This window comes from Vicia villosa, linkage group LG4 (genome assembly GCF_029867415.1).
Source record: "Vicia villosa cultivar HV-30 ecotype Madison, WI linkage group LG4, Vvil1.0, whole genome shotgun sequence".
NCBI classification, from domain to species: domain Eukaryota; kingdom Viridiplantae; phylum Streptophyta; class Magnoliopsida; order Fabales; family Fabaceae; genus Vicia; species Vicia villosa.
The window spans coordinates 14,243,259-14,269,854 of NC_081183.1; the positions used below are offsets into that span (position 1 = coordinate 14,243,259).

The window sequence follows — 26,596 nt, forward strand, 5'->3', positions numbered from 1 at the left end:
ATGAACATTTGTCTTAAAGAAGACTACCTTAAAAAGGTTTTCAATAGAGAAAGAGGAATGTCTTAAGGGTGACTACCTGAAAAGGCTGGAAGAAATGTCTTAAAAGACTACCTAAAAAGGTTCTTGGAAAGGATAATGGATGTCTTAGAAAAGACTACTTAGGAAGGTTCGTAGAATGTCTTAAAGAAGACTACCTGAAGGGATTCCTGAAAAGGATGCCAAATTGTTTGAAAGAGACTACCTGAAAAGGTACTTAGAACAAGAATGTCTCAAAGAAGACTACCTGAAAAGGCACTTAGGAAAGGAATGTCTTGAAGAAGACTACCTGAAAAGGTACTTAGAAAAAGAAATATCTTGAAGAAAACTACCTGAAAAGGTACTTAGAAAAGGAATGTCTTGAAGAAGACTACCTCAAAAGGTACTTAGAAAAGGAATGTCTTGAAGAAGACTACCTGAAGAGGTTCTTAGAAAAAGAAATGTCTTGAAGAAGACTACCTGAAAAGGTTCTTGGAAATGACGATGATTGTCTTAGAGAAGACTACCTAGAATGGTTTTTAGAAAAGAATGTCTTGAAAAAGACTACCTGAAGAGATTCCTGAAAAGGATGACAATTCGTCTTGAATAAGACTGCTTGAGGAAACTCCTAGAAAGGATCGTGAGATTTGTCTTAAAGAAGACTACGTAAAAAGTTACGGTGTAATGTATCAACCAATGTATGTAATGCATGATTTGTATGTATTTGTATGATGCTCCAATGGTAGGTTATTAATAACCAAAGCGTATATAGTTCGCTGGAGTTGCAGGTTTGTTTGATAAGATGGGGTGTGATGCTAGCGCGATTCCCCGATACTGTTTTTGAACTTTGATGACCGTAGTTAGGAGAAATATTTGTTTGATGTTGTAAAGTGTGAGAACGCCTTTATGTTGTGCGCCTTGCCCCAGTTTGGGCTTTTGAATTACTCCACGCCTTTAACCTTTTGAGGTTCTCCACATCTTTAACCTTTTGAGGTTCCCCACACCTTAAACCTTTTGAATTGTTTGCCTTATGGATTTGATATCCAATTCCCCAATGTTTAGTGGAAAAGATGCCTATGATCTCCAAGTCATGAGAGGAGTGCCCCGGGAAATAACCTTGTCATATTCTTTGACGTTTAGATTGAAGGGTATGCCCTTGATCTCCAGGGTATGGAGGGCTATCCATAGTGTTCTATCCTTTGTATTTGAATTCTTCCCATGTTTGACATGCCCCTGATTGCTTCGAGATGTGACCCGAATTGCTTGAACCTTAGGATGAATGTCCCTAGTAAATAGGATGTTTGATTGTATGCCCCTGCGATCCTTGAAATTTGCCCCTGTTTAGGAGAACCCCCTAGATGTGGTTCCCCCTACTCCAGAGTCTTTATCAGAAAGATCGCCTTTGATTAAAACCAATTTCGAGGTCTCCTCGATGCTGAGTGTATACTCGCAGATGACGTTGTAACATTTGAGAAGTAACTCTAATGCAATGTGCATGCAAGTTTTGAAACCGAAGTCCGTTATGAATCAGGACGGGATGATTTAGAAATGAATGCTTGAAGAAGCGCAGTGGCTTAGAAATAGTTTTAACAACTTTAGGAGTCACTATAACAGAATCCTGCTTAATATGCTTTCGTGGTTAACCTTGCCTCAATTAGGACTTTTAAATGTTGTAACTTGGTCGGGTTCATGTTTTAAGAAACAATGGATATAAGTCTCAAAATTTTATTTAACCCACCCCTTTCTCCTTGATGTTCTCCAGATCCTAAAAATTTGCCTAATCCAATGGATGTGCTTTGTTTGTAAGAGAATCGTTTTTGTTTTTGACGTTGAGCAGAAGCCTTAGCAGAGATCCAAGCATTGATGAAAGTGTCGTGCAGATCTAAGCATTGATGCGAAACTTTGATGATTTAGCAGTCACCAGATTATCCATTGTATTTAGCCTTTGTTTTTATCCCTTATTTTGCATGAACCAAATCCTTTGAATTTGATCCATCGGGATGCCCTAATTTTTGCCTAAGTCGTTATTGTTTTTCTTTTATGAAATTTTTCATTTAGACTTAGCGGGCGTTTTTCTCCTTTTTCCTTTGAACGCTCCTTTTGAAGTATTTGATCCTTGGATATTGAATGTTGTGACTGCAATGTCGATTTTGATTTGTAAGCTTCGCCTTTGATACTTCCTCGATCTTGAATGATGTAATGAGGAAGAAGATTATTGTGAATGTTATCTCCATTACTTCCTCAATCTTTGATGAATGCGAGGAAGAAAATATGTTTGAACCTTTGCTTTGCTTGATCCTTTGCTTGGATTGACTGATTCTCTTGACACCCAAAATACACCATTGAATTAATTGAAATCTACCCTGCCCCTGGTTAAAATCAAGGTTTATTTGAAAAGTAGAAAAAACTCCAACTCCTGGCTCGAGGGGGTAACGAGGGACTAACATCCTTATCTCTCCACTGTTTGGGAGTTGAAACAATGCCTGTACATCCTCGGCTCGGTCTTACCTTGAAAGCATATATTTAGCTGGACTTAGTTATTTGTATTCTTCATTCTCCCTCACGTTTGTTAATACTCCTAAATTTGAAAATAGAAGTGTGCGAGTGGAAAGTCATAGTGGTGAGCAAATGAAGCGAATGAATTGATTCAAAAACCTGCATGGTCGTCTCATTGGAATTGCTAAATCCGAAGGTACAACTTCTATCGTGAGTAACACTTAGCGATCGTAAGGGTTGAAATTGTGAGCATGGTAAACACCTATTAATCTTAGGGACAATATCCTTTGTAAATCCGTCGACCTTGTTTTACTCCTTAGCTCCTCAGATATGTAGAAGTGAGGGTAATCTCGAATTCTCCTTGGGCACGTCAAACCTGTCGGAAATAATTGTAAGCGGTGGGTTTTCGTCGTATCGGAACTTCATGAGTTTCCTTTGACTGAACCTCTTTTGCCCTTTTTTCTAAGGATAGCACCACACCATTTGCAGCCTTCAAAGTTTGTAAATTGACAAAGAACACTTATGACCCTTTTTGCCCCTTGGTGTGGAGTTAAGACGGGTCGCCTTCTCTCCATCGTAGTTATGCATCTTTGTTTTGGGTTTGGCCCCAGTTGGACAAACCCTTGCCCCCAGGTTATCGTAGAGCGTCCTTGTAAGTTTGATATGTTCTAAGATGAACCCCTTTATGACTAGATACATCTTGAGTGTATCTATGAGGGAACTCTTTGTTGAACTAATCCTTGCTCGGTGACAACCTTTATTGTATTTATAATTTTGTTATGACAAGGCATGGACTGGCGTGGCGAAAGGCATCCCCTTTTTTTTGGTAAGACTAAGATCCTTCTCAATAATTTATCCTCCTTTCTCCATAGTCTACGATCATTTGATTTTCTTCGGGAATTTTGGGAAATCAGCTAGCACGGAACGGGCGAAGGTAGAAATGCAAATGTCGGTGTAAATGAATGCATGAAAATGCAAATGTATGGGTATGCGGGACTCCTTGTATTGTAACTCTGTGTATGCAATGCAGACGTGTGACATGTAATCCTAGGGATAGCCTTAGAGGCGACATTAGACCCTGGTGAAATCCTTGCAAGATATATGTTATGACACGCCAAGGGAAATCCCTTAGAATAGAGAGTATGCAGAAGGTAGCGGCTGGTGACCGTTCAAGACAGTCGCCAAGTCTCATGGCCATCGAGAGGCCAATCAACGTGTACCAATGAAGTTGTCCTTAGTGGGAGGGTTCTCTATGCGGAACATAACCTATATAAGGACGATATTGGATGAAGTGAAATCCCTACAGGCTAGGGATGAAAGATGTAGATGGAAATCCAAACCCTACAAGTTAGAGGGTGCGTGGAAACAAGCATGGAGTGACCATTCAGGACAGTCACTAGATCTCATAGCCATCGAGAGGCCAATCGAACGCATGCTAATGAAGTTGTCCTTCAGGGAAAGACGCGTCGTTGTAAAAACACATGGATGTAAAAGAAAATCCCTATAGGCTAGGAAGTACGTAGGAGTAAGCACGGGGTGACCGTTCGAGACAGTCACTAAATCGCATGGCCATCGAGAGGCCAATTGAAGTATGCTAACAAAGATGTCCTTCGTATGAAGGGTGCGTTTTTAGAAATATAATCCCTACAGGCTAGGGAACTTGTAGATGTAAGCACATGGTGACTGTTCGAAGTAGTCACTGGATCTCATGGCCATCGAGAGGCCAATCGACGTGCGTAAACGAAGATGTCCTTCGTGGGAAGGACATGGTCTTAGAAACAAAGTCCCTCTGGGCCAGGGAACGCATAGGAATACCTACAAAAATTAAAATGCAAGGCATTCGCAGTATATATAAATTGCACATATATAATAAGCACGTAAGCACATAAGCCCTAGGTTCATAGGTTCGACGTAACGGCTTAGGGTGCCTACCCTTCCCATTGGTATGTTCTAGAAGGTCTCATGGGGTCGTTCGTAGCCGCCGAGACTTTTTGTCTCTTTGGATTTTAGAACAACTCATTTTATCCATGAGGTTCGAATTTTAGGGGTAGGTTCCCAGAGAGATCAGCCAAATACCAAGTCCAGCCCTCAACAAGGTCGAGCCTCGTATCAGACCTTTCCGGATATTCAACCCACTCTGAGTGGAATTATAATAAGACTCGTAGGCGATGTAATTCCCCTCTGGTCATTATTATAATTCCCACGCTTAGGTTTAACAACAATTTATATACAATCCAAAACAGTAAAACAACAAATATTCAAGTACACAAATATTTAATTAAATCACTGCAGATAAATAAAATTGCGAATAAATAAAGAAATAAATAAAAATTTAGATATTTATAAAAAACCACAAACCCTAAAATGGCGAATAAGCCAAACCCTAAAAAAAATTGCCAAAACCCTAAATAATTCGCCAAAACCTAAACCCTGCCAAAACCTAAAGGAGCATAATAATTTACAGTTTTGTTATCACTAATCCCCAGCAGAGTCGCCAGCTGTAGCAACCTGGCCTAAAAATTAAATTTAGAGTCGCCACCTATTCTGATGGGCGAATTGGAAACCCTACACAGATATGAGATTCAGGGTAAGTTATTATAATCAGGTTGAGGGAAGGTGTTAGGCACCCTCAACCCTTTCCTATCGGCTTTGAATCTAAGGTAAAGGTTTATAGCAAAATTATAGAGGTTTAATAGCCAAGGAAGTGAATAGGGTGAAAATTGAGATTTAGAACTGAATTGAGATTTGAAGGGGGGAGACTCGCCTTGTTACCAAGTGCCTACGTACCTCCTTATGGAGGATCAGAGTCAACGTAGTTCGGACACAGGGTTGTACGCCTTAGAATTGAATTTGAATGTTTGAAGGCTTTTTGAATGGCCTATCGTAGTTTTTGAAATGAAAGGCATTTTGAATCGCCTAGGATAAAAATCCGTAGTGTCGTGGTTTAGTGTTTTTTTTAGATGTTTTGGGCGTACAACCCTGATTTAATATGGCACCGTTAGATGCGATGACCAATAGGTTTGGTCAGTATAGCTAACGGATTATGGGCATTGCTGGTTACTCAGATCGATAGATTGATCGTCGCGGGCAGCAAATTAAAATGTATTTTAATTTGTACTTTTTATCTCTCGTCTAATGCGACTAATAGATTTAGTCGGGTCGAGGAGAGAATTTAAATAAAGGATTAACTAAATTATTTCATTGCTTTATTCAGATATTTGATCAGTACGACATAGAGAGTCGACTAATTCGAAGGCGGGATGAAATAGATATTTATCCGCCATTTATCCGTTAAAGGGGAAGTTAGAGTTTATTGTTTTTATTATTTTTATCTCTCGTCTACTGCGACTAATAGCTTTAGTCGGGTCGAGGAGAGAATTGATTGAGGATTAATGTTCTTCCAAATGGCAATGGGATCGGGCAAACTCTAATATGTTGATGGCCTTTATAGGATTTTTTTTTAATTTATAATAATTAAGATTAAATTAATTAAATAATTAAATCGGGAAAAATATTTCTACTTAATTATAGTCCTAATCCTAATTTACATCCTAAACTAGATTCAAACATAATTAAATATTAATCTAAATAATTAACTAATGAAATATATATAAAGAAACATATAGAAAAACCTGGTTGTGATCCTGTGTGGCGAGCCTTTGAATGTACATGGTGTGCCTGCACTTTAATGATCCTTGGATTTAGAGATCTGGAGATCCCATGGTGAAGCTGCAAGGGTACACGATATCTATATGCACATGCGATGCGCTGGATCCGAAGGCTAAGCACATGGTTTAATTCAAAAAACATAGCATGGAGGGTAGGGTTCGAACCCAGGCCCTCACGCATATCACAAACACGCTCTTACCAACTGAGCCGCATACACTTGATGATAATTCGTTGACGCGCAATTATCATGTTTGTTTTAAAATTTCATGGACGAATTAAAAAAAACTTGCGCCCAGTATCTTCTTCTTCGTCCAGTACCTGCAAAACGGAACAAAGCTTTGGCCACGGTTTTGGTACGTAGCCGTAAACCTCCCTCCTTAAAAACTTGCGAATTATTGTCGAAGAATGCAAGAAAACAACCCAGACTATATAAACATAACCTCACGGATCCATTGGGCACATTAATTTAACTCGAAATTGCTTCTAATCGAAAAACCCCATTTGAAGATTATGAACCCCAAAAATGGCGGATTGTTCAACCTGCAGCAAAAACTCAATTAAATTATACAGATAACCTCAGAATATCACCACCAGCACGAATATATAATCAAATTGTATTAACAACACGCGTAGACATAAATCTGAGATTCAAGTTTTTTGTGTTTTTAGCGTGAGCACTTCACGTTTTTGGGATGATGATGATTGTTTTACATTCAGGAAACTCCACAGAATCAATTGTGATGTTTGGTTTTTACTTGAATCGATCAAAAAACCTCGGCTGCTTGCCTCCTTATTTTCACGATTGTTCTTGTTCTTCCAATAAGGTTTTTCGGCCAAATCCACTCCTCTTGTCAATGAATTCCACTCCCTTATATTTACAAATTAGGTTTTTTTATACCCTAATGGGCCTATCATCTAACTAATCATTTTAGCCCAAATAAATTACTAATCCATTAACTAATTATATTTATAATAATAATAACCTTAATAATAATATTATTAAAACCACTATTAATTAAAAATAATAGCTAGTTATAATAATAAAATGATTAAACCAATTATTAATATAAATAATAAACCATGTGAATAATTTGTGAGAATGGACTAAAAAACCCTCAAAAAAATGGCATAGATAGGCCAGAGGACTGGGCCTAAATACCTTTTAACCTTACCTACATTTTAACTCAGGATATTTTATAAGAGGGCGGGTTTGACAATAGGAATGTCAAACCCCATGGCTCTTAATTTTGACCCTTGATGAATTAAAAGATATAGATCTGTTCGGGCAAATTTTGGGGTATGACAATATTACCGAAAATATTTACCCAAAAATACTTTCAACACCACACTCAATTAAAATACTGGTTTCTTTTATTTTATTTTTACTTTATTTGTTTATTTGTTTGTTTTATAGTTTTATAGTTTTTTTTAATTAATGCTTAATTTAGGTTTTTAATTTAAATTAGGGTTAATTAATTAAAAATAGGTTAAATAATTAGGATTAGGTTTACTCTAATTAGTTTCGTTAATTGTTTTAATCGAATCAATCGATTACGATAATTAGCGACAAAAATCATTTTTTGTCAAGCTAACTAAGGATTTTCTATATACAGGTTAAGGTTTAATTTATTAATTGTTTTGATCGAATTAATCGATTGTGATGATTAGTAACAAAAATTAATACTTTTCATTATTAATTACGTAGGACAATTCAAGCACATATTTGTTAATTATGTTGATCAAATCGATTGATCAACGCAATTAACAAAATTAGGGTGTTCGAATTCAATTTATAATTACCCTTAAACAATTCAAATAATCTAATCCAAAAAAAACAAATTAATTTGCTAACGGTTGTAATCGAATCAATCAATTATGGTAATTAGTAATAAAATCGATACCTGTTAATTTGTTAATTATGTTGATCAAAGCTACTCATCAACACAATTAACAATACTAAGGTTTAAAATACTAAACATGGTTGTATGCCACGTAATAATTCATTAACATTTCACAAACTACGAACTACGAAACTGCGATAATTGCATAACTGCGAACTGCAATTTAAAACACACTTCAACATACAAATCACAAAGGCGTACAACCTCTAAAAAACACCAACATATCCCGAACTACGTAGACTCTGATCCTCCATAAGGAGGTACGTAGGCACTTGGTAACAAGGCGAGTCCCCTTCCCCAAAACTTCAATAGGTTTAAGGTTTGCCCTATTTAACTGTCTGTCACCTTTCTTTATTAGCCACAAACCATTACCTTAGACAAAACCTTAGGAAAGGGTTAAGGGTGCCTAACACCTTCTCTTGACCTGATTATAATAACTTATCTAGATCTCTATACTTCGTAGGGTTTCCTATTCGCCCTGGTAGAATAAGTGGCGACTCTAAAATCTAAATTTTTAGGGCAGGTTGCTACAGCTGGCGACTCTGTTGGGAACAACTTAAAGGCGAATTATTATGCTCCTAAGTTTGGTTTAAGGTTTAGGTATATGGTTAATCATAAGGGTTTGCCTAATTATTTTAGGGTTAGGATTTTAGGTTAGGGTTTAGGTTTTTTTATTAAATACTTAATTTTCTTTTTACTTACAGTTTTATTTATTAATTTACAGTAATTTAAATGAATATCTGTTTAATTGCATATTTGTTTTTATTGTAACTTTGGGATATATAAATTGCTGTTAAAACATAAGTGTGGGAATTATCTTTAAGACCAGAGGAGAATTGCATCGCCTACGAGTCTTAATGATAATTCCACTCAGAGAGTGGGTTGAATATTCGGAAATGTCCAAAACGAGGCTTGACTTTGTTGAGGGCAGGACTTGGTATTTAGCTGATCTCTCTGGGAACCTCGAACCTCATGGATAAACGATCCTTCTAAAATCCAAAGAGACAAAAAGTCTTGGAGGCTACGAGGGACCCCATGAGACCTTTTTAGAACCACCTATGGGAAGGGTAGACTACCGTATGTCGTCATACCGAACTTATGAGCTTAAGGTTAGGTGCTTATTATATGTTTGCAATTTATATACTACGAATATCTGCGTTTTAATTCTGTAGGTCTTTCTACGTGTTCCCTAGCTTGTAGGGATTCTATTTCCAAGATCATGCCCTTCCCACGAAGGACATCTCCATTTATGCATGTCAATTGGCCTCTCGATGGCCATGAGACCTAGTGGTTGTCTTGAACAGTCACCATGTGCCTACATCTACACACTCCCTAGCCAGTAGGGATTCTACTTCTAAGATCGCATTCTTCGCACGAAGGACATCTTCGTTAGCATACGTCAATTGGCATCTCGATGGCCATGAGATCTAGTGACTGTCTTGAACGGTCACCCCACACTTGCTCCTGCGCACCCCGTAACTTGTAGGGTTTGGATTTCCATTTATACATATTTCATCCCTAGCCTGTAGGGATTTCACTTCGTCCGGTATCGTCCTTAGATAGGTTGTGTTCCGCATAGAGAACCTTCCCACGAGGGATAACTTCGTTAGTACACTTAATTGCTTAGCTCACTTGTTTGTTTAAAATATTTGAAGTGTAGTGTGTGAATAGGAAAAAAGATTTGTTAAGGACTTTAACTTGTAAATAAGTGTAGCCTTTTTGAAAGTAATTTGAAAAGTAGTGGGAAAAGTATTTTTGATTTGAATTTGAAGAGAGCAAGCATTTAAGAGAACCTACCCTAAGTTTAATTTTTCTGTTCTTTAAGACTTTCGTTTAAAAGGGCTATCCATACCATAAAGAGAGCAAATAGTCCTTTCATTGGATTTGAAAGGGACATCGAGGATTATCGTTTTCCATAAGATTGTCTCTACCATAAAGAGGGCAGGTAGTCTTTAGGAAAGGATATAATAGTCATTTTAGGAAACCAGTGAGGATACCTTAGCATTTGAAAGGGACGACCATTATTTTATCGTAAGCAACCTCGAGGGACAAGATATTTGGTGATGATAATGAACTGAGGGCAACATTTGCTAAGGCATCCTCGTATTCGAGGGACTTAACTATTTTTAATCGAAAGGCAATAATAAGGGGGATTACCTTAAAGGTGTGTAGGTGCATCAATCACGTGAGTTAGATTCAGATACTTATCTTATAAATTTAGTGATCTAAATTCAATTTGCAAGCTTATCACTCCCTATATTACTAACCATGCAATTAAATAACAGTTATACTGTATGGAAATTACAATGCGAAAAATAAAGTCCTACACTAATACAAGGCTTCAGGATGGGGGATTACATAGCCAAAAACCCGGGAATGATCAGAAAATAAAAGTCAAAAATTAAAGGCGGAAAATTAAAAGCCCTAAGCTAATACAAAAAACTTTGCAAGCCTGTACACATTTTCTAGAATTTTAAATAAATGAATAATTAAATAAATTAAAGGCATGCGACATACACTGGAGTAGGAGATGAGGAGAGAAATCGTGAATAAAAAAAATATAAGTTTAGAAAAACAGGGTTAAAAACCTTATGGCTAAAAAACCTAATGGGTAAAATAAATCCACAGGGTTAAAAACCTAATGACAACATTCACCTAAGGGAGAAACCTACAGTTAATGGGCAACACCTACCTAACGTGTGATTTTTTAGGATTAAGGGCGAGGTTAGTGATAAAACGTAAAATTAATATATATAAAAAAGGGTCATAGACAAAAATTCAAATTAAACTTCGCGCGCCCCCACTCCTTCTCCGTTTTTGTAACCCAGCTTAGCTATGAACTTGCGATGTTTCTGCTGCGAACTGGTTCGTAGCTGTGACCTATAAAAACTCAACCTTAGCAAAAACGATGAATAAATTGAATTTAAAGACAAGTTTCGATTGTAGGTCATTCCCCAAATTCATTGGTACCATTGGCATGGATTAATTTTGGCTATGTTATGAAGCCCCAATTTGAACCTCAAAACCCTAGAAATGGTGAAACTCTATACCTGCACTCAAGCTTCAATTAAATAGCCCAGATATTTTCCAAACATCAAAAACATGCAATCAAATTATATTTACAACTCATGAATCATTAAAATTGAAGTTTGGAAAAGAAGCTCAAACCGTGGACTTGTGTGGCGAAATGCTTGACGCTTCAGACCTCAACGACGGTTGTAATGCCTTCAGGGAGGTCCCAGAAACGTGACTTGACCTTCAAATTGCCTTGGAAACGACTATAATCCCAAAACTGAAGTTGTATTGTTCGTGGGTTCTTTGAAGTGATGGAAGTGGGTGATTTAGGCATTCCCATGGGTGGGTCGAATCGGCCAAATTTATTAACGCTTTATTTGGAATTACGGGAGAGTTTGGTTCTCTTTGGGGGCATGATGGAATTTAAGGATGTAGTGGCGTGGTCTCTTGACTTGGAGAGGGGATTTTCGGTGGTGTCTTGTTATAATCATTATGCTTCTTTTTGTCTCCTGTTTGGTCCACCTAATAAGTGTGATGTGACTTTGGATATTATTTGGAAGCTTTCGGTGCCGTTCAAGATAAAAACGTTTGGGTGGAGGCTTTTTGTGGATCGTCTTCCTTTGAAGAATCTCTTGTCTACTCGAGGTATTATTTTTTCTATAGACAATTCTCTTTGTGTTTTTTGTGGTATTAATTTGGAGAAGAGGAATCATTCTTTGTTTAGTTGATGTGTGATTAAGAAAGTGCGGAAGGAGATTGCTTTTGGGGCGGGTTTTTCGTTCTTGGAGGAGGATGAGTGTCTCCCACATTTTATGGGATGGTACTCAATATATCGTGTAAAGAAGCTTAAAGAGGGCAAATTGGGGGGTTTTTTGGCTCGCCATTTCTTGGGTGATTTGGTTGACTAGGAGTGGTATTTGTTTTCGGAACGAGGGTTGGAGCATCAACAACATGGTGTGGAATACTAAATTATTAGTTTGGAGGTGGTCTTTTGCGGGGAAATTACTCACCCCAATTGTAATCTTTATGACTTTTACTAAGATTCAGTAGATTTTTTATCATAGAGCAATTGGTTTGTAATTTCTTTTTGTTCGATTATTACCGAATCCTTGTGTAAAAAGATTGGGGAATCCTTAGTTCTTCTTTATATATTATTCTTGTTTAAAAGAAAAAATTCAATAATTATTTCTGAACAATGTTTTAAAAACCGGACCGGACATCAAACCGGTGAGGATACTGGGTCACTGGTTTATTGGTCGAACCATTGAGTCACTGGTCGAACCGCATGACTAAACCGGGTTAAACCGGATAACTCGGTTGAATAGATCGGTCGTTATAACAAAATTATATAGATATAAAATCTGTCGAACCTGATGATTCAGTCTCTACAAAATATAACTAGCACTTAAATTTTTTGAAAACATCATATTATAAAAAAATTCACAAGTTCATAATTTAAATTTAAATTTTACACATAGGTATCACACACAATAAAATAGTACATAATTATAAAATATAATTACAAATAAAATTTTAATCGCAACATAATCTAATTGAATAATTTATAACAAAATAATTCTATTATCTACTAAATTTAATTTCAATAAAAGAAAAATTGTTTCAATGTTGGGATCTCTTTCTTCAATATTGAAATTATCAGTAATAAAATCAACCGCATCTCCAATAATATTTTTAATATTTTATTTTTTTTATTTTTTATATATATATATATATATATATATATATATATATATATATATATATATATATATATATATATATATATATAATTAAAATAGTCAAAATGACGTTGTTTTAATTTTTTAAAATTAAAAAAAAATTATAAAATGCATTTAAACCACCGGTTCACAAAAACTGCCGGTCTTTTCGATTTTAGCGGTTTACACAGATTTTGACCGGTTCACACCGGTTCAATGACATTTCCGATCCAGCTATTGAACCAGCCCGATTATCTGACCGATTCCTGGTTCGACCGGTCCGATTTTTAAAACACTGTTTCTGAACATGGTAATCCATCTTCTTAAAAGTTTTTTACTAATATAACTTGGCAAACTTTTCAATCAAATGAAAGTATCATAACCATAAATAATATTGTAAGTATTCTATTATTGGAGAACGTGATTGCAATGAGGAATGGTTGGTTTGAATTTTAGATGCAGAGAATAGATTCCATAATGTTATGTTAGTACTTCAACTTGAGAGGATTAGCTAACTTTACATTATAAATGTTAGTACTTCAACTTGAGAGGATTGGCTAACTACATTATAAAAAGGTACTATAGTTATTGTCACTTTATTGAACTTGAACCAGTGATAGTATTAATTAAAATTAAATGCTATTTATATTTTAACAGGTTCAATTAAATTCTCATGCCATAGGCAAAAGTCTAGTTTGGCCCCCCTTAGACCGGAAAACAAGGGCGCATGTATCATGTATGTACATTGATACGGGGACTTAAGCCCCCACCAAATATTTTTCTGTTTTATCCAATCCATCACCTATTTGTTGTATTTTAATAATCATTTTGCTGCTTATGATTATTTTAATCATTCTAAAATACAAGGTTATTTCTCTGTTTTATCCATTCCATCACCTATTCTTTTAATCATTTTACACGCCATGGCTCATAGAATGTTATTTCTTTCTTTATATACAATATATAATAATATATATAAAAGTAAAATATAGTTTTGGTGTAGTCTATTTTTCTTTTAATCATATTTTTTACGACTTAGGTACAATTATTTAGGTGTGGTTCTTACTATTTTTCAATGAAAATGTGACAAGTGTATAATTTTCTCTTACACGTATGCAAATTTCTTTTATTTTCACTCACTAAATCATATTTATGTATATTTGTCTTATTTTTATTGGAAAATGGTGAGAACCACACCTAAAGAATTGTACCTAAGTTTTGTCCTAAAATAATATGATTAAAAGAAAAATAGACTATATATTTTGCTTTTATATATTATTTATATTGTATACAAAGAAAGAAATAACATTCTATGGCTCAGGACTTTGAATTTTATAAAGTATAAAAGACCCACACACATAAACAACAAAATAAGAAAGTGGAGTGTGTCCGTCTTTACAACAATTTTTATTTCTATTTTATTATTATGTTATAAATAATTAAAATCAACTCAAAAAAAAAAACTGTTTATATTTTTACTCGTTTACACACTAAAAAAAGTGGAGTGTGTCCGTCTAGACCTAGTAATTTACAAAGTAAAATATTATACTTCCTATTTTTTTTCATTACCTAATCTACAATTCACTTGAAAAGTTATGACATTATACTATCCAATATAATTTCTATTGGTTACAATTTATAAAGATTTTTCTTAATTTTTAGAAATTCAAATAATTTGATAGATTTTATATAAAGTTTTAACTAATCAAAAGGAGCGTATTAAAAAAGTATCTTAATATTATCTTAATATATTATTTTACTTTTATTTTGCTTTTTCTAGTTTTTATAATCTTCACTTTTTTGAGTAATTGCTTTCATCTATTTTTCAATACCAAAAATATATATAGTTATTTTATGTTGTTTACATCAACATTTTTATCTATTAAATCTTATATTAGGTTTTGTTATTTTATTTTTAATTAAACCATAATATTGATTCATTGATATATATTTTTAAAAATAATTTTATAATAATTAATTAAAATGATATTAATGATAATTTTACAATTACCATTGAACAGACTTAAGTTGGGAAAAATTCATACCATATATTTTCTTGGAAAAATCGTTCTTATTCAGGAAATGAATTTAAGTTGGTATGTAATGAGATTTGGTGGTGTCGGTGTTTTCAATTTTCGGTAAACTTTAAAAATTCATAAATTTTGGACCGTAACTCCGTTTGGGTCGCCGTTAAAAGCGTTGTGGAGCAAGCGTGATAGTCTCTTTAATAATAATGATTCGATACCTAGTATTGATTTAAATGATACGTGGTGGTGATTGTCGGGAGACTTAGAGTATGGATTGAGGAGACAGGAAGATTTTAAGCTTAATTAATTATTGTTGCAATTTGTTTGGGGCGAGGCCAATTATGATATGTTGTAGATGAATGGATTGAAGAAAAGAGAGGTAATGGTATTATTGAGATTATGATTGAGATGAGATACGGATGTGAAAATGTATGGATCCTTGATGTGAGGTTTAGGAGGAAACCAAGGATTTATGAACGTTGTTGAAGTTCTTTACATGGATACAAACTTCAATTGAAGCACAACGAATTGTAATGTGTTGGGTATGTTATCATTTCTTGAGTTAGAATGAACTTAACGTTTGTATAATGCTAAGTTAGTGTGACGTAGACCGTGCAATATGTTGGACGATGGTGTCTAATGAACAAGATCGAATGAGAAAGAAATTATAGAAAGAATTGTAAACCTCAAAGGAGATTGTTGGATTATGGTGCTTTAGGTGTCTTGATTACGAGTTCTAAAGGAAATCTATTATAGTTTGTAACAATGGTTTAAACTCCATTATGATTGTCCACTATCTATTGAAAAATTGAGAAACTGATCACCCTTAATCTCTTGTCGATAGTAGACGGGATCGTATTGGATGGGATAGACTTGCCTTGCTAGCTTGATAGGGTGTAAGGTGATTGACGTTCTATCGTGAGGAGGTCGTTTACCAATTCGTGTGAACCTAATGGAGAAGTGGCTAGGAAGGAAGTAGGACTTATGGAATAGTTCGGAGACTTTAATTGTATGCGAGCTAACGCCGTAGATTAAAAAATTGAGAATATCAAATGTGAACTCTGATTTCTGGCAGATAGTAAATAGAGTTAGGAGCTTGACGTGAAACTTGTAGATTAGGTAGTTGACGAGAATTAAAGGAGGACATTGATTTCGAGATAGATGATTAGAGTGGCACAGCTAATGCGTGATGTGGCAAAGTTGTTGTGTGGTGTGATGACTAACTTAAAGGTGTTCGTTGTAATATTATAATGACTTTGTTGCAGCTTTTATGATGTTGTATCAGTTAATTATTAGGAACAGTGAGTAATACTATATATAATATGACAAAGTCTGGTTATGGGAATGTTACTATGAGGATGACGTGACATTGTGAGTGATGTTGTAGTAATGATAACGTGATGATTTACTATGATGTTGTATATCCAACTATAAATGTGCTATGTTGATGATTATCAGGTGGTAGAGTACACGCCTGATTAGCCGAGGACGAATCTATGTGTGTTGTTGTTGTTGCTACTTTAAATGTTTTTACATTGAAATGTTGTTAAGTGGTTGCTATGTCAGTTAAACTGTTATTTCGCGAAGATGTTGAATGATTAGCATATGCATTCGATTAGATCGCTTTGGTGTTATCATTATAATTGTGGAAGTAGTAGAAGAAGTATTGTTAAACATGACTTGGGAGTTAGAAGGTAGAATACGAGAGTGGTATCTAAGAGTTGTTTGCATCGGGTGAATTTTCGAGGAAGAAAATATTCTAAGTGTAGGCTTATGCCTTATTGTTCATGGTGATGAAGGTTATGATTGATATGACGATGACGTGGCCTAGATTGGCAAAGTGACGTGAATGATTTATTGTGTTGTTGCGTGTTATGCATTCATAACATTTGTTTATAGGACTTCGGTCCAGTGATGTTTATAGGACGTTGGTTCAGCGAAGCCGAATCGGCAGTGACATGATTTATTACTTGTGTTGCATTGTTATATGTCACATATAGATATTGCATAGTTGCATTGATTATGACGATGACGTGGCCTTAATTGGCAAAGTGACGTGAGCTTGGCTCGGTTATGCCCTGAATTGGCAAAGTGATGTGGGATGATGCCCTGGGTACCACATGCATATTAGGGAGTCGGTTGCATTGCATTATCATGGTTATGATATGATTAATGAATTATTTGTTGTTAATGATTAACGATGTGTTGTTGAATGATGAATGATGCTAATGTTGTATGAAGTGGTGAAATTATGTATCATTTATATCTCCTTTATTATTTATCATGCATATTGTAAGATATCTCACCCCTTCTATTTGAATGTTATCCTTATTTCGATAACGTGCAGATAATCAGGAATGAAGGCTAGTTACCTTCAAGTAGATCGAGTCGGGATTGTCTCTCTGATACGTAACACTTGGGGGGATGAACGTTATTATTTGCTATTTGTTCCTTTTTGATATTTTAATTGCTTATTGAAGTATGTTTACAGCTTAAAGCTAGATTTGTTGGATTAAAATGTCATGACGTTCTTAAGATTGAATATGTTGAATTCCGCTGCGTAATTGAAAGTTGTTTCATTTTGAATAATATCGTTTGAAAAGTTCATCCGTTTATGTGTTATGTATCTATTATGACTATGAGCAATTGTTTTTGTATTATGAAGAAAATGTGACATCCTAGGTTGAAAGGATTGTTTTAAATGAAGATTTTATACTCTGATTTTATTAATATTATGTGGGGTAAATCGGGGTGTTACAGCAGTCATTAGAGCAAGCATTGTACTTACCTTTTATCAAACCTGGCAAGCAAGAAACAAAAGCATATTTGAAGATAGTGTTCCTCATTGGAAGCATTGCATTTCCAATATTGCTGCCATGACAAAAATGGTGGGAAACTTAACTTCTAAAAAGGCCAATAACTCTATGAGTAGTTTTTCTATTCTTAAAGCTTTTGACATTAACATTCATCCTCGTAATCCTCTGACCACTGATGGAAGTCATTTGGTGTCCACCTATTCGAGGTTGGATCAAATGCAACATTGATGGTGTTGCTTCGGCAATCCGCCCTTAGCCGCTTATGGTGGCCTGTTCAGAGATGACACAACAACTCATTTGCTCAGTTTTAGTGTGTTTCTTGGACTTGGTAGTCATGTAATTGCAGAGTTCATGGCAACAATCTTAGTTATAGAGAAGGCTAAGCAAATGATCTGGACTAAGTTATGGCTAGAAATAGATTGTATGTTAGTAGTGAAGGCTTTTGCGAATGTTCATTTAATGCATTGGATTCTTAAGTCTCGTTGGCTTACATGTTGGGCGCATACTCTCAGAAATTTTTTTACAGTTTCTTTTATATATTTTTTTATGTCTTAAAATAAATATTTTTTAAAATAATAATATAATATTTATTTTTTTCACTATTATATCTCTATTTATTAAATTTTATAGTTTTCAACCATTGCACTAACTATAATAAAATAAGGATATTTTAATAAATAATAATATTAATTTTATTATTAAAATGAGCATTTTTTTTTTAAATCACGCAGCTCAAATAAAATATTTTTATGAAACAGAAAGAATAAATCAGGCACTGATTCCACCAATTAATACATTTTAAATAGGTGTATCATTTAATTTTACTTTTATAAAACACTTTGTGCCCTTTAATTTCATTCGTGTACTTTAAATAAAACACTTTGTGCGCTTTAATTTCATTCGTGTACTTTAAATAGTTTAAATAGTAGTAGTACATGTGAGCAATGATATCATGATAATGTCAAGCCATATACGAATCCAAAAGCTAATGATAAGAAACAAGAAAATATTGAAACAAATATATGTTTCATGTAATGTAACAAGTCATGGTGGGTACACGATTTATTAAATTAGTTTGGATGTTTGTCACTCTTTAACTTCTTGTTTGGCAAATGATTTTAATGCAATAATTGATCTTGTACCAAACAGACCTATAGAATCCAAAATCCAATGAGTAAGCAAAGAAACATGAAAATATTGAAACAAATATATGTTTCAAGGGAAATATTAATTGGTGCGAGTTAGAGCACTATTTAAGTAATTAAAATAATAACTTTAAAAAATTATGCGTATTTAATGTTTGGAAATTTATTGAAAATTGAAATATTAATTTTTATAATGAATATTTTTTTATTTAGTATGTTTAAAAAGTGTCCTGAGTGTTATTTTAAATATTATTTTTTGAAAGGTGATTGAATATAATGAGTGTTATTTTAGAAAAAAAAAATTATTTTAAAATGAATATAGCATTGCTATTTTTTTTATCCTTTAATTATTAGGCTATATTGTAAAAATACAATGTCTTATAAAAAAACATAATTATTAATTTATTAAAACATTTAAAATAATTAAGAGAGTAATATTCCCGCACACATTACACATTTAAAACGACAATGTCCACACTATTTGATTAAACAATGATAGCATGTCACAGGGCCGGCCATCCCCAGGTGCAGCAAGTGCTGCAGCGCTGGCCCCATATCCTGGGGGGCCTATTCATTTTCAATCATTTTTTTATTTTCCTTTCTTAATTTTTCGCTTAGTAGCTTTTCTGGTTTCAATTGTTTACTATTTATTAACATTGAATGCTTTATTAATAAAGGATAATAAATGTTTGTGTGCACCATTAAAAATCATAAAACTTGATAATGAATTAAATACAGCAATTTTATATTAAATATTGTGTATTCAAATTTTAAAAGTTAGAAATTATTTGTTTTAAGACAAAGTGTAAATGCAATTTAATTTGATTCAATGATAAAAAGATAAGCTAGTGTTTAGAGTGAAATAAATATAAATTAATTAGTATATATTCTTTAAATTATAAAGTTTTAAAGTGAGACATTATTTCTTCATCTTAAAATAATTTAAATAGAAAAGAAAAGATTTCTGTATATTTTAATTTTATAATCACACCTTTTTATGATAGGACTAAGTTTTGTTTTATTTTAAAGTAATTTTTCATCATTTTCATTCTAACCTAATAATACATTAATTAAAAAAATCAAATAGATTTAATTTGTCTATTTATCATCATTTTAAATAAAATATAATTCAAAAAAAAAAATCAATTACAAAAGCATTAGATTTTACATTTGTTTTTTTAAAAACATATGTAAAATTATAATTTGTTTTTAAAAATTTAATATTTTATAATAAATATAAAATTATAATTTTATAAATTTGAACAGGGCCTCCGAACTCATTGGGCCGGCCCTGGCATGTCAAAGGAAAAGGTAAGGTAGAACAACTTTTCAAATACTAAACTAGTAAACTCTCCTCAAACAGCAGGAACATTAATATTGTGTCATACTTGATGTAGACATCAACTTTATTAAAGACATGCAGTTTTATTGACAAGGATGTGGTAGCAAGACACTAGTCAAATGAGCAACATGATAATTGATATATAACACTTGACCATAACAATTGAAAAAAAACATGTAATCAATATTACATATTACATATAAAATAACCAGAACTTTAGATCTGAGGGTACAAAAATTTAAACCTTATCATGATGGGCTTATGTTAAAGTTTTAGACCTCAAAATTTTAGATTAAAAAGACTCAAAATTTATTATTTTAATTATAAATATATAGAATGACATATAATTTACATGAATATTTAATTTTTTTAATTCAATTTTTGAGAATTGCAAAAATTATTTTTAAATATATTTTTATAAAATACTCACTTAAAAAAGTGTTTTACTAAAAAAGTTGGGCCGTAATAAATAATAATAATTAATATAAAAAATTATTATATCTTTCATAATATTAAATGTCAAAATTAACAATTTTTTAAACTAAAATTTAATTTAGATTTAAACCGAAACTACTAAAAAGATACTTAAATTTTAAAATCATAAAAATAATTTTATCTTAAAATTAGAGAATTAATGTATATAAAAAACTAAAGGATTACTAATTAATTTCAATTAAAATAGAAGAATATGTAATGCATTTAAATCAAATATCAAATATATATAGTTAAATTAAATACATTCAACTACTACATGCTTATACTATGCTACTACGGTAAGGAGACTCTCCCTTGCTGCTTTTGAGAATTATAAGCTAAAGAAATCCTATTATTTATAATATAAATATTAATAGTATGATAAATACAAAAATATGTTTAGGATCACATAAACAGTGTTAATAGTAGTATAGGTCTGTATAAAAATACATTGATTTGGCTGCAAATTAAAATATTGATGTTGTAAATTATTAAAATTAATAATATTGAGTGTTTTTTAAAATGAAAAAAATATTAACGTGAAAGTTAATTTTAAATTAAAAAATAATTTTATTTAAATTTAAAAATAGACAACACTTGTGAAGTGTTTTTTAATAGACCGATTTATCATAAATTCGAAAATAATAAGTAATATTTCTTAATTGTTGTTGCAGACAAAATAGTGCATTGTTTGGTAAAAGTGTTGCTGTAGATGAAACAATACACGTTTAAAAAAATTGCTTAATTTAAAAATATAAAAAAAATAAAAAATAAAAATAAATGTGAGTGATAATAGAAAGTTATAGTTGATTAAACTTATTCTAATGAGAATGTTATATTCTCATCCTTTAAGTTTTGGAACAAGAATAGAAAAATCATGAGTAAATAAGAATCCTATAAATAAAAAATATCTTGAAATAATATTAAAATTAAATCTTCACAAACTTGATCCAAAATCTAATAAAATTTGCAATAAATTTAGATCTTCATTCAAGATAATTTGCAATTACAATCTTCATCCCAAATCAGAATCAAATCTTCAAAATTACAAGAGAAATCAAGTTTAAAAAGTACACAAAATTGAATGAATCAAATTCAATATTTCCAAAATTACACCAGTCCTCTTTCAAATCAAAACATAATTGAAAATCTAAAATTCTCTCTATAAAAGGTAGACGAATTTTATTCAAGAAGGATGAATTTTTACACACCGATAATTCGAATGCTCACTTGAGGCCAATACAGAAGACAAAGAAAAACATAAGAGGACAAACTTTCCTTTTGTTCACGGGAGAAAATCATGTCTCTGTAGGTTAGTTCTTTTTCCTCGTTTCATGACTGTTGAATGTTGCTTGCTTGATTATGGGTGAATTGTTGAGACCTATTGCATGTCATAATTTCTTTAGATTTTATTTCTCAATCGATGTTGGATGGAGGTTTAGGATCAAGTTTAGTCGTTTAGATCAATTGAAACTCTTAATTAGTGACGGATCAAAATAAAAATTTATCAGGGCTTCTTAAATTATTCGGCTATTGAGTATAATCTATACATAAATTAATTGATGTCTTCTTGTCGATACGGGTAACTATTAAAAACAACCGAAATAAGTTTTAATCTTTTTAGTTTTATTTAAAGATTTAATGGAAATACACTGTCAGTGAAATCTAAACCGTTAATTTTTATAAACGTTTGACTTTTTCTTTAAATCAAATATAAAGTATTTATTTTTAAGGGCTATGTAAAAAAATTTACACTGACAGTGCACCACCTTTAAGCTCCTTATTTAAACTCGTCATAATTTTATTTTAGGCGAATCTTATCTACCCAACATAAAAAGTTGGGTAGAATTACCCTTAATGTAAAATGCATTAAAAATAACTAAAAAGTGTATATTAAAAAATCATATAGATATAAAAGCTCTAATCAATAAATTTACCATCATTTTATTTCATTATTAAATCTAAAAAACACTCCTCTAACACCCTTTTAAAAGTTGAATTTAAAAAATATTTAAAAATTATTGACACGTACTAGTATATTTTAGTTCAAATACAGAAATCATATTTTAATAAAATAAAACAATATTTTAATGGTAGAAAAATTATGCTTAATAGTTATAAATATATGCTGCCACAACACAAGCCTTTCCAAAACAACATTTTATCATCACTCCTAACACACTACCTACCTGTAAAAGTCATTACAAAAGCATAATCTAAAGAAAGAGAAGAAGAAGAAGCAGCAACCGGCAATTGCTAATTGGAGTTCCATATCCGCTGATCCACTATTTTACGGTATAATCTGCCATTTACTTTTGATTTTGAAAATAATTAATATTTATATTTTATATAGTATTTCTTTTTTAAGTGACCACTTATCACTTAAAACTAGGAATTTTTTACTTCAAAAAAACCAAAGAATCTGTGTGCATTCATTTTGATTATCTATTTATTTATGTTCGGTTTCTTTTATTTATTTATAGGAGTGAGTGAACCATACCATAGCAATTGGATACTGCTCATTTGGATAAAAGATTGACTTTGAGAGAGACAGCAGAGCAGAATATTGGTGCAAAGTTACTATTATTAAAAATCAAAAAACCAGAATATTAAACATGAATTCAAACGAGGAATCTACTTGCCCTCTTTTATCCGAAACTGATGAGAACTCAATCCAACACCTCCCTCGTCAGAATTCTGTTAATTCACTCAGATCTGCTTTCATGTCCACACTTCCTGATAAGGTGCTATCTGGTCTTGACACAGAAGCACCGTTTGAGTTTGACTTCTCCAAAGTCACGGGTTTAAGCCAAGGTATCTCTTTTTTCCCCTCTATCTCGGACTGTATCTAATAAAGTTATAATAATGTCTCTTTTTTTTTTTTTTTTATATTTATATATTATGAAGCTGATTATAATTATTAATGTGTAGGAGAGAAAGATTATTATCAAACACAGATGGCTACTCTGCAATCGTTTGAGGAAGTGGATTGCATGGAAGAATTGGACGCCATTGAAGAAGATGATGATGATAAAGAAGAACTGGCTCAACAAGAAAAAGCAATGAAGATATCAAACATTGCAAATATAGTTTTGTTAATACTGAAGGTATGTTTCATAGGTGGTTAAATGGTAGCTTGTTTGGGTTTAAAGGTCCATTAATATTTAAATAACACAAGTTATTGATGTGTAGATTTATGCCACTGTACGAAGTGGATCATTAGCCATTGGAGCGTCCACTTTGGATTCAGTGTTGGATCTGATGTCCGGGGGTATATTGTGGTACACCCACATAGCCATGATGAGTGTAAACATATATAAGTATCCCATTGGAAAACTTAGGGTTCAGCCAGTGGGTATCCTTGTATTTGCAGCCATCATGGCCACTCTTGGTGAGTCAACTTTATTCCTAATTTTTATGAAATTTGTTCTCTTATGATGACATGAAAATGCTTACAATATACATCAATTTGATTTTGTTACAGGATTTCAAGTGCTTCTTACCGCACTAGACCAACTGATCAGAAATAGTCATAGTGAAAAGTTGACCGAAGAACAACTACTATGGCTGTGTTTAATTATGATATTTGCGACTGTGGTAAAGCTTATGCTTTGGCTTTACTGCAGAAGCTCGGGTAACACAATTGTCCGTACCTATGCCGATGTAAGTGTTCCTCTATTTTTGATGTTTGTTTTCTTGAATTAATTGAGTAATAAATACAATGTAACATTAAAAAAAAAATGTCAACATGGCAACATGCAGGATCACTACTTTGATGTGGTGACAAACGTGGTTGGATTGGTTGCGGCTATTCTCGGAGATAAATGTTATTGGTGGGTCGATCCCGTTGGAGCTATTTTACTTGCGGTTTACACCATAACGAATTGGTCTCGCACCGTTAAAGAAAATGCAGGTAATTCTTATTACTATTTTTTATATAAAATATTACAGTATGTATATGTAAAGTGTGTGGGTTCTTTTTTTATGTAAAGTGTGTGGGTTCTTTAAAATTACTTTAATCTCTCAAGTATAATTTTCATTTTTTCTCTCTCTATATATGCAATATATTTTTTAAAATTAAAGAAAGTTCAATGGTTAATTCAAATCATTCAAATAATGTTTTACTAAATATGTTTAATATGTTTTGATGACTCGGAGTTCCATTGCAGTTTTATTGGTGGGAGAATCTGCGCCTCCAGAATTTTTGCAGAAATTGACATATCTGGTTTTAAGGCACCCTGGAGTTAAGCGTGTTGACACTGTTCGTGCATATACTGCTGGTGTTTTATATTTTGTTGAGGTATTGTTGATCTATAAGTAATTCATTTATACTGCAATGGCTCATCATTATTTATTGAATACTTTCAAAATAATTAGGTTTTTTTAATTAGCCCTATGCTCTATTTATAATGTTATGAATTTGTGTCTGATTTTGAGCAGGTAGACATTGAACTCCCCAAAGATATACCACTAACAGAATCTCATAATATTGGGGAGAGTCTCCAGACAAAGCTCGAAAAACTCAAAGAAGTTGAACGAGCATTTGTACATGTAGACTTTGAATGCCAGCACCGACCAGAGCATTCAATTCTCTGTAGATTGCCTAGCAGTTAGTAACATTATGAACTTTAACTTAATCTGTCTCTTGGTTTTGTAACCATAATTAGAATTGTTTGAAGAAATCTGTAGGAAGTGTTGATTTGTTTGATTTCTGTCTCTTCAGTGGTCAAGAACCCGTTGGTTTTTATAGTTAGAGTTTAGGTGTAATGGTGAAGAAAGCTGGATGGGTTTTTTTTGGTAGAATGAATCCTTTTTATGTGATGTGATTGGGGATGACGTTTTCTGAATTCTGACCAATAACATTCTTCCTTTAGATCTCGATGAATATTAAACTAGTACTACTCCCTCTGATCCCATTTATAAGAAAAGATTCTCTTTTAAGATACATTGAATAAATAATGTATTTGGACCACATACTGTCTAGATACATTATTTATTCAATGTATCTAAAAATAGAATCTTTTCTTATAAATGGGACCGGAGGTAGTATAATTTTAGAATTATTTTCTAAAGTAAATTTGATCATTTCAATTATTTTATTTTCATTGTTCTTTCTACTATTCACTATGACTATTACAAATTTATTTTATTTTTAAATTTAATTTATCATTTTTATATTTGACCGTTTTATTTCATTTAATAGTTGATTATTTAATACTGAATGTATTTTAATGATTTAACATTGAAGCTTTAAAAGAGGAAAGGAGAGAAATGATAGAAAAGGAAATTTAGATACCTAATTGTTAAACCATATTATTTTATGGGTTATGGTTTACTACTGTGACAATAATCACAATATAGGTTGTTTTTTAGTAATTCACAAATCGTGAGTATGATGACTTGTTAACATGAAAATAAGAAGGTTTTTTTTTTTAATAAGCAAATGAAATAAAACCAGAGTATAAGGGGTAATCAATCGATTACAAGACAGAAAAACTTTTACTATTCAAAACAAATGAGTGATAGAATATTTCACACATGAAAGTTACAATTATCCGCTAACTTTCGATAAAAACTACCTCCGACATACATTCGGTAAAGCTAAATGAGTCATTCTTAAAAATGATAGCGTTACACTTATTCCAAATACACCAAACTGTTGCTAGCCAAGCTAAACGAGTCATTCTTAAAAATGATAGCGTTACACTTATTCCAAATACACCAAACTGTTGCTAGCCAAATTACCGTAATTAAAGACCTTTTGGCTAAGTTGTTCACCTTCTCAAAGAATAAGTATAGTAGAGTAAATTCAAATATAAATTATTTTATATTTAATTAGTTTTACAAAATTACTTTTGTTGTGAAAAACGATACCAATAACAAAGTATAATAGGGAATTAGGGAACAGAAGAAGAACACAATAATTGGTTATAACTGCTATTCTTTCACTTTCTCTTAAAACAAGATTACAAGTTTAC

General features: G+C 32.6%; 1 protein-coding gene across 1 annotated transcript; it reads left to right on the forward strand.

Annotated features, from left to right (window-relative positions):
• Window positions 1-22,776: 22,776 nt before the first annotated feature.
• LOC131598854 (metal tolerance protein 4-like) lies at window positions 22,777-25,508 on the forward strand. Its single transcript, XM_058871424.1, has 8 exons — window positions 22,777-22,913; window positions 23,102-23,432; window positions 23,550-23,725; window positions 23,811-24,009; window positions 24,103-24,281; window positions 24,381-24,531; window positions 24,788-24,918; window positions 25,059-25,508. Exons 2-8 carry the CDS (start codon window positions 23,234-23,236, stop codon window positions 25,230-25,232), a joined length of 1,209 nt encoding a protein of 402 aa, XP_058727407.1. The 5' UTR covers window positions 22,777-22,913; window positions 23,102-23,233; the 3' UTR covers window positions 25,233-25,508.
• Window positions 25,509-26,596: the final 1,088 nt, after the last annotated feature.

Bases quoted from the DNA above. Each gene is read 5' to 3' on its own strand.
- LOC131598854 (XM_058871424.1), top strand. From the start codon at position 23,234: ATGAATTCAAACGAGGAATCTACTTGCCCTCTTTTATCCGAAACTGAT. The intron at 24,010-24,102 runs GTGAGTCAACTT...ATTTTGTTACAG, and splicing joins AGCCATCATGGCCACTCTTG to GATTTCAAGTGCTTCTTACC. The intron at 24,282-24,380 runs GTAAGTGTTCCT...GGCAACATGCAG, and splicing joins TTGTCCGTACCTATGCCGAT to GATCACTACTTTGATGTGGT.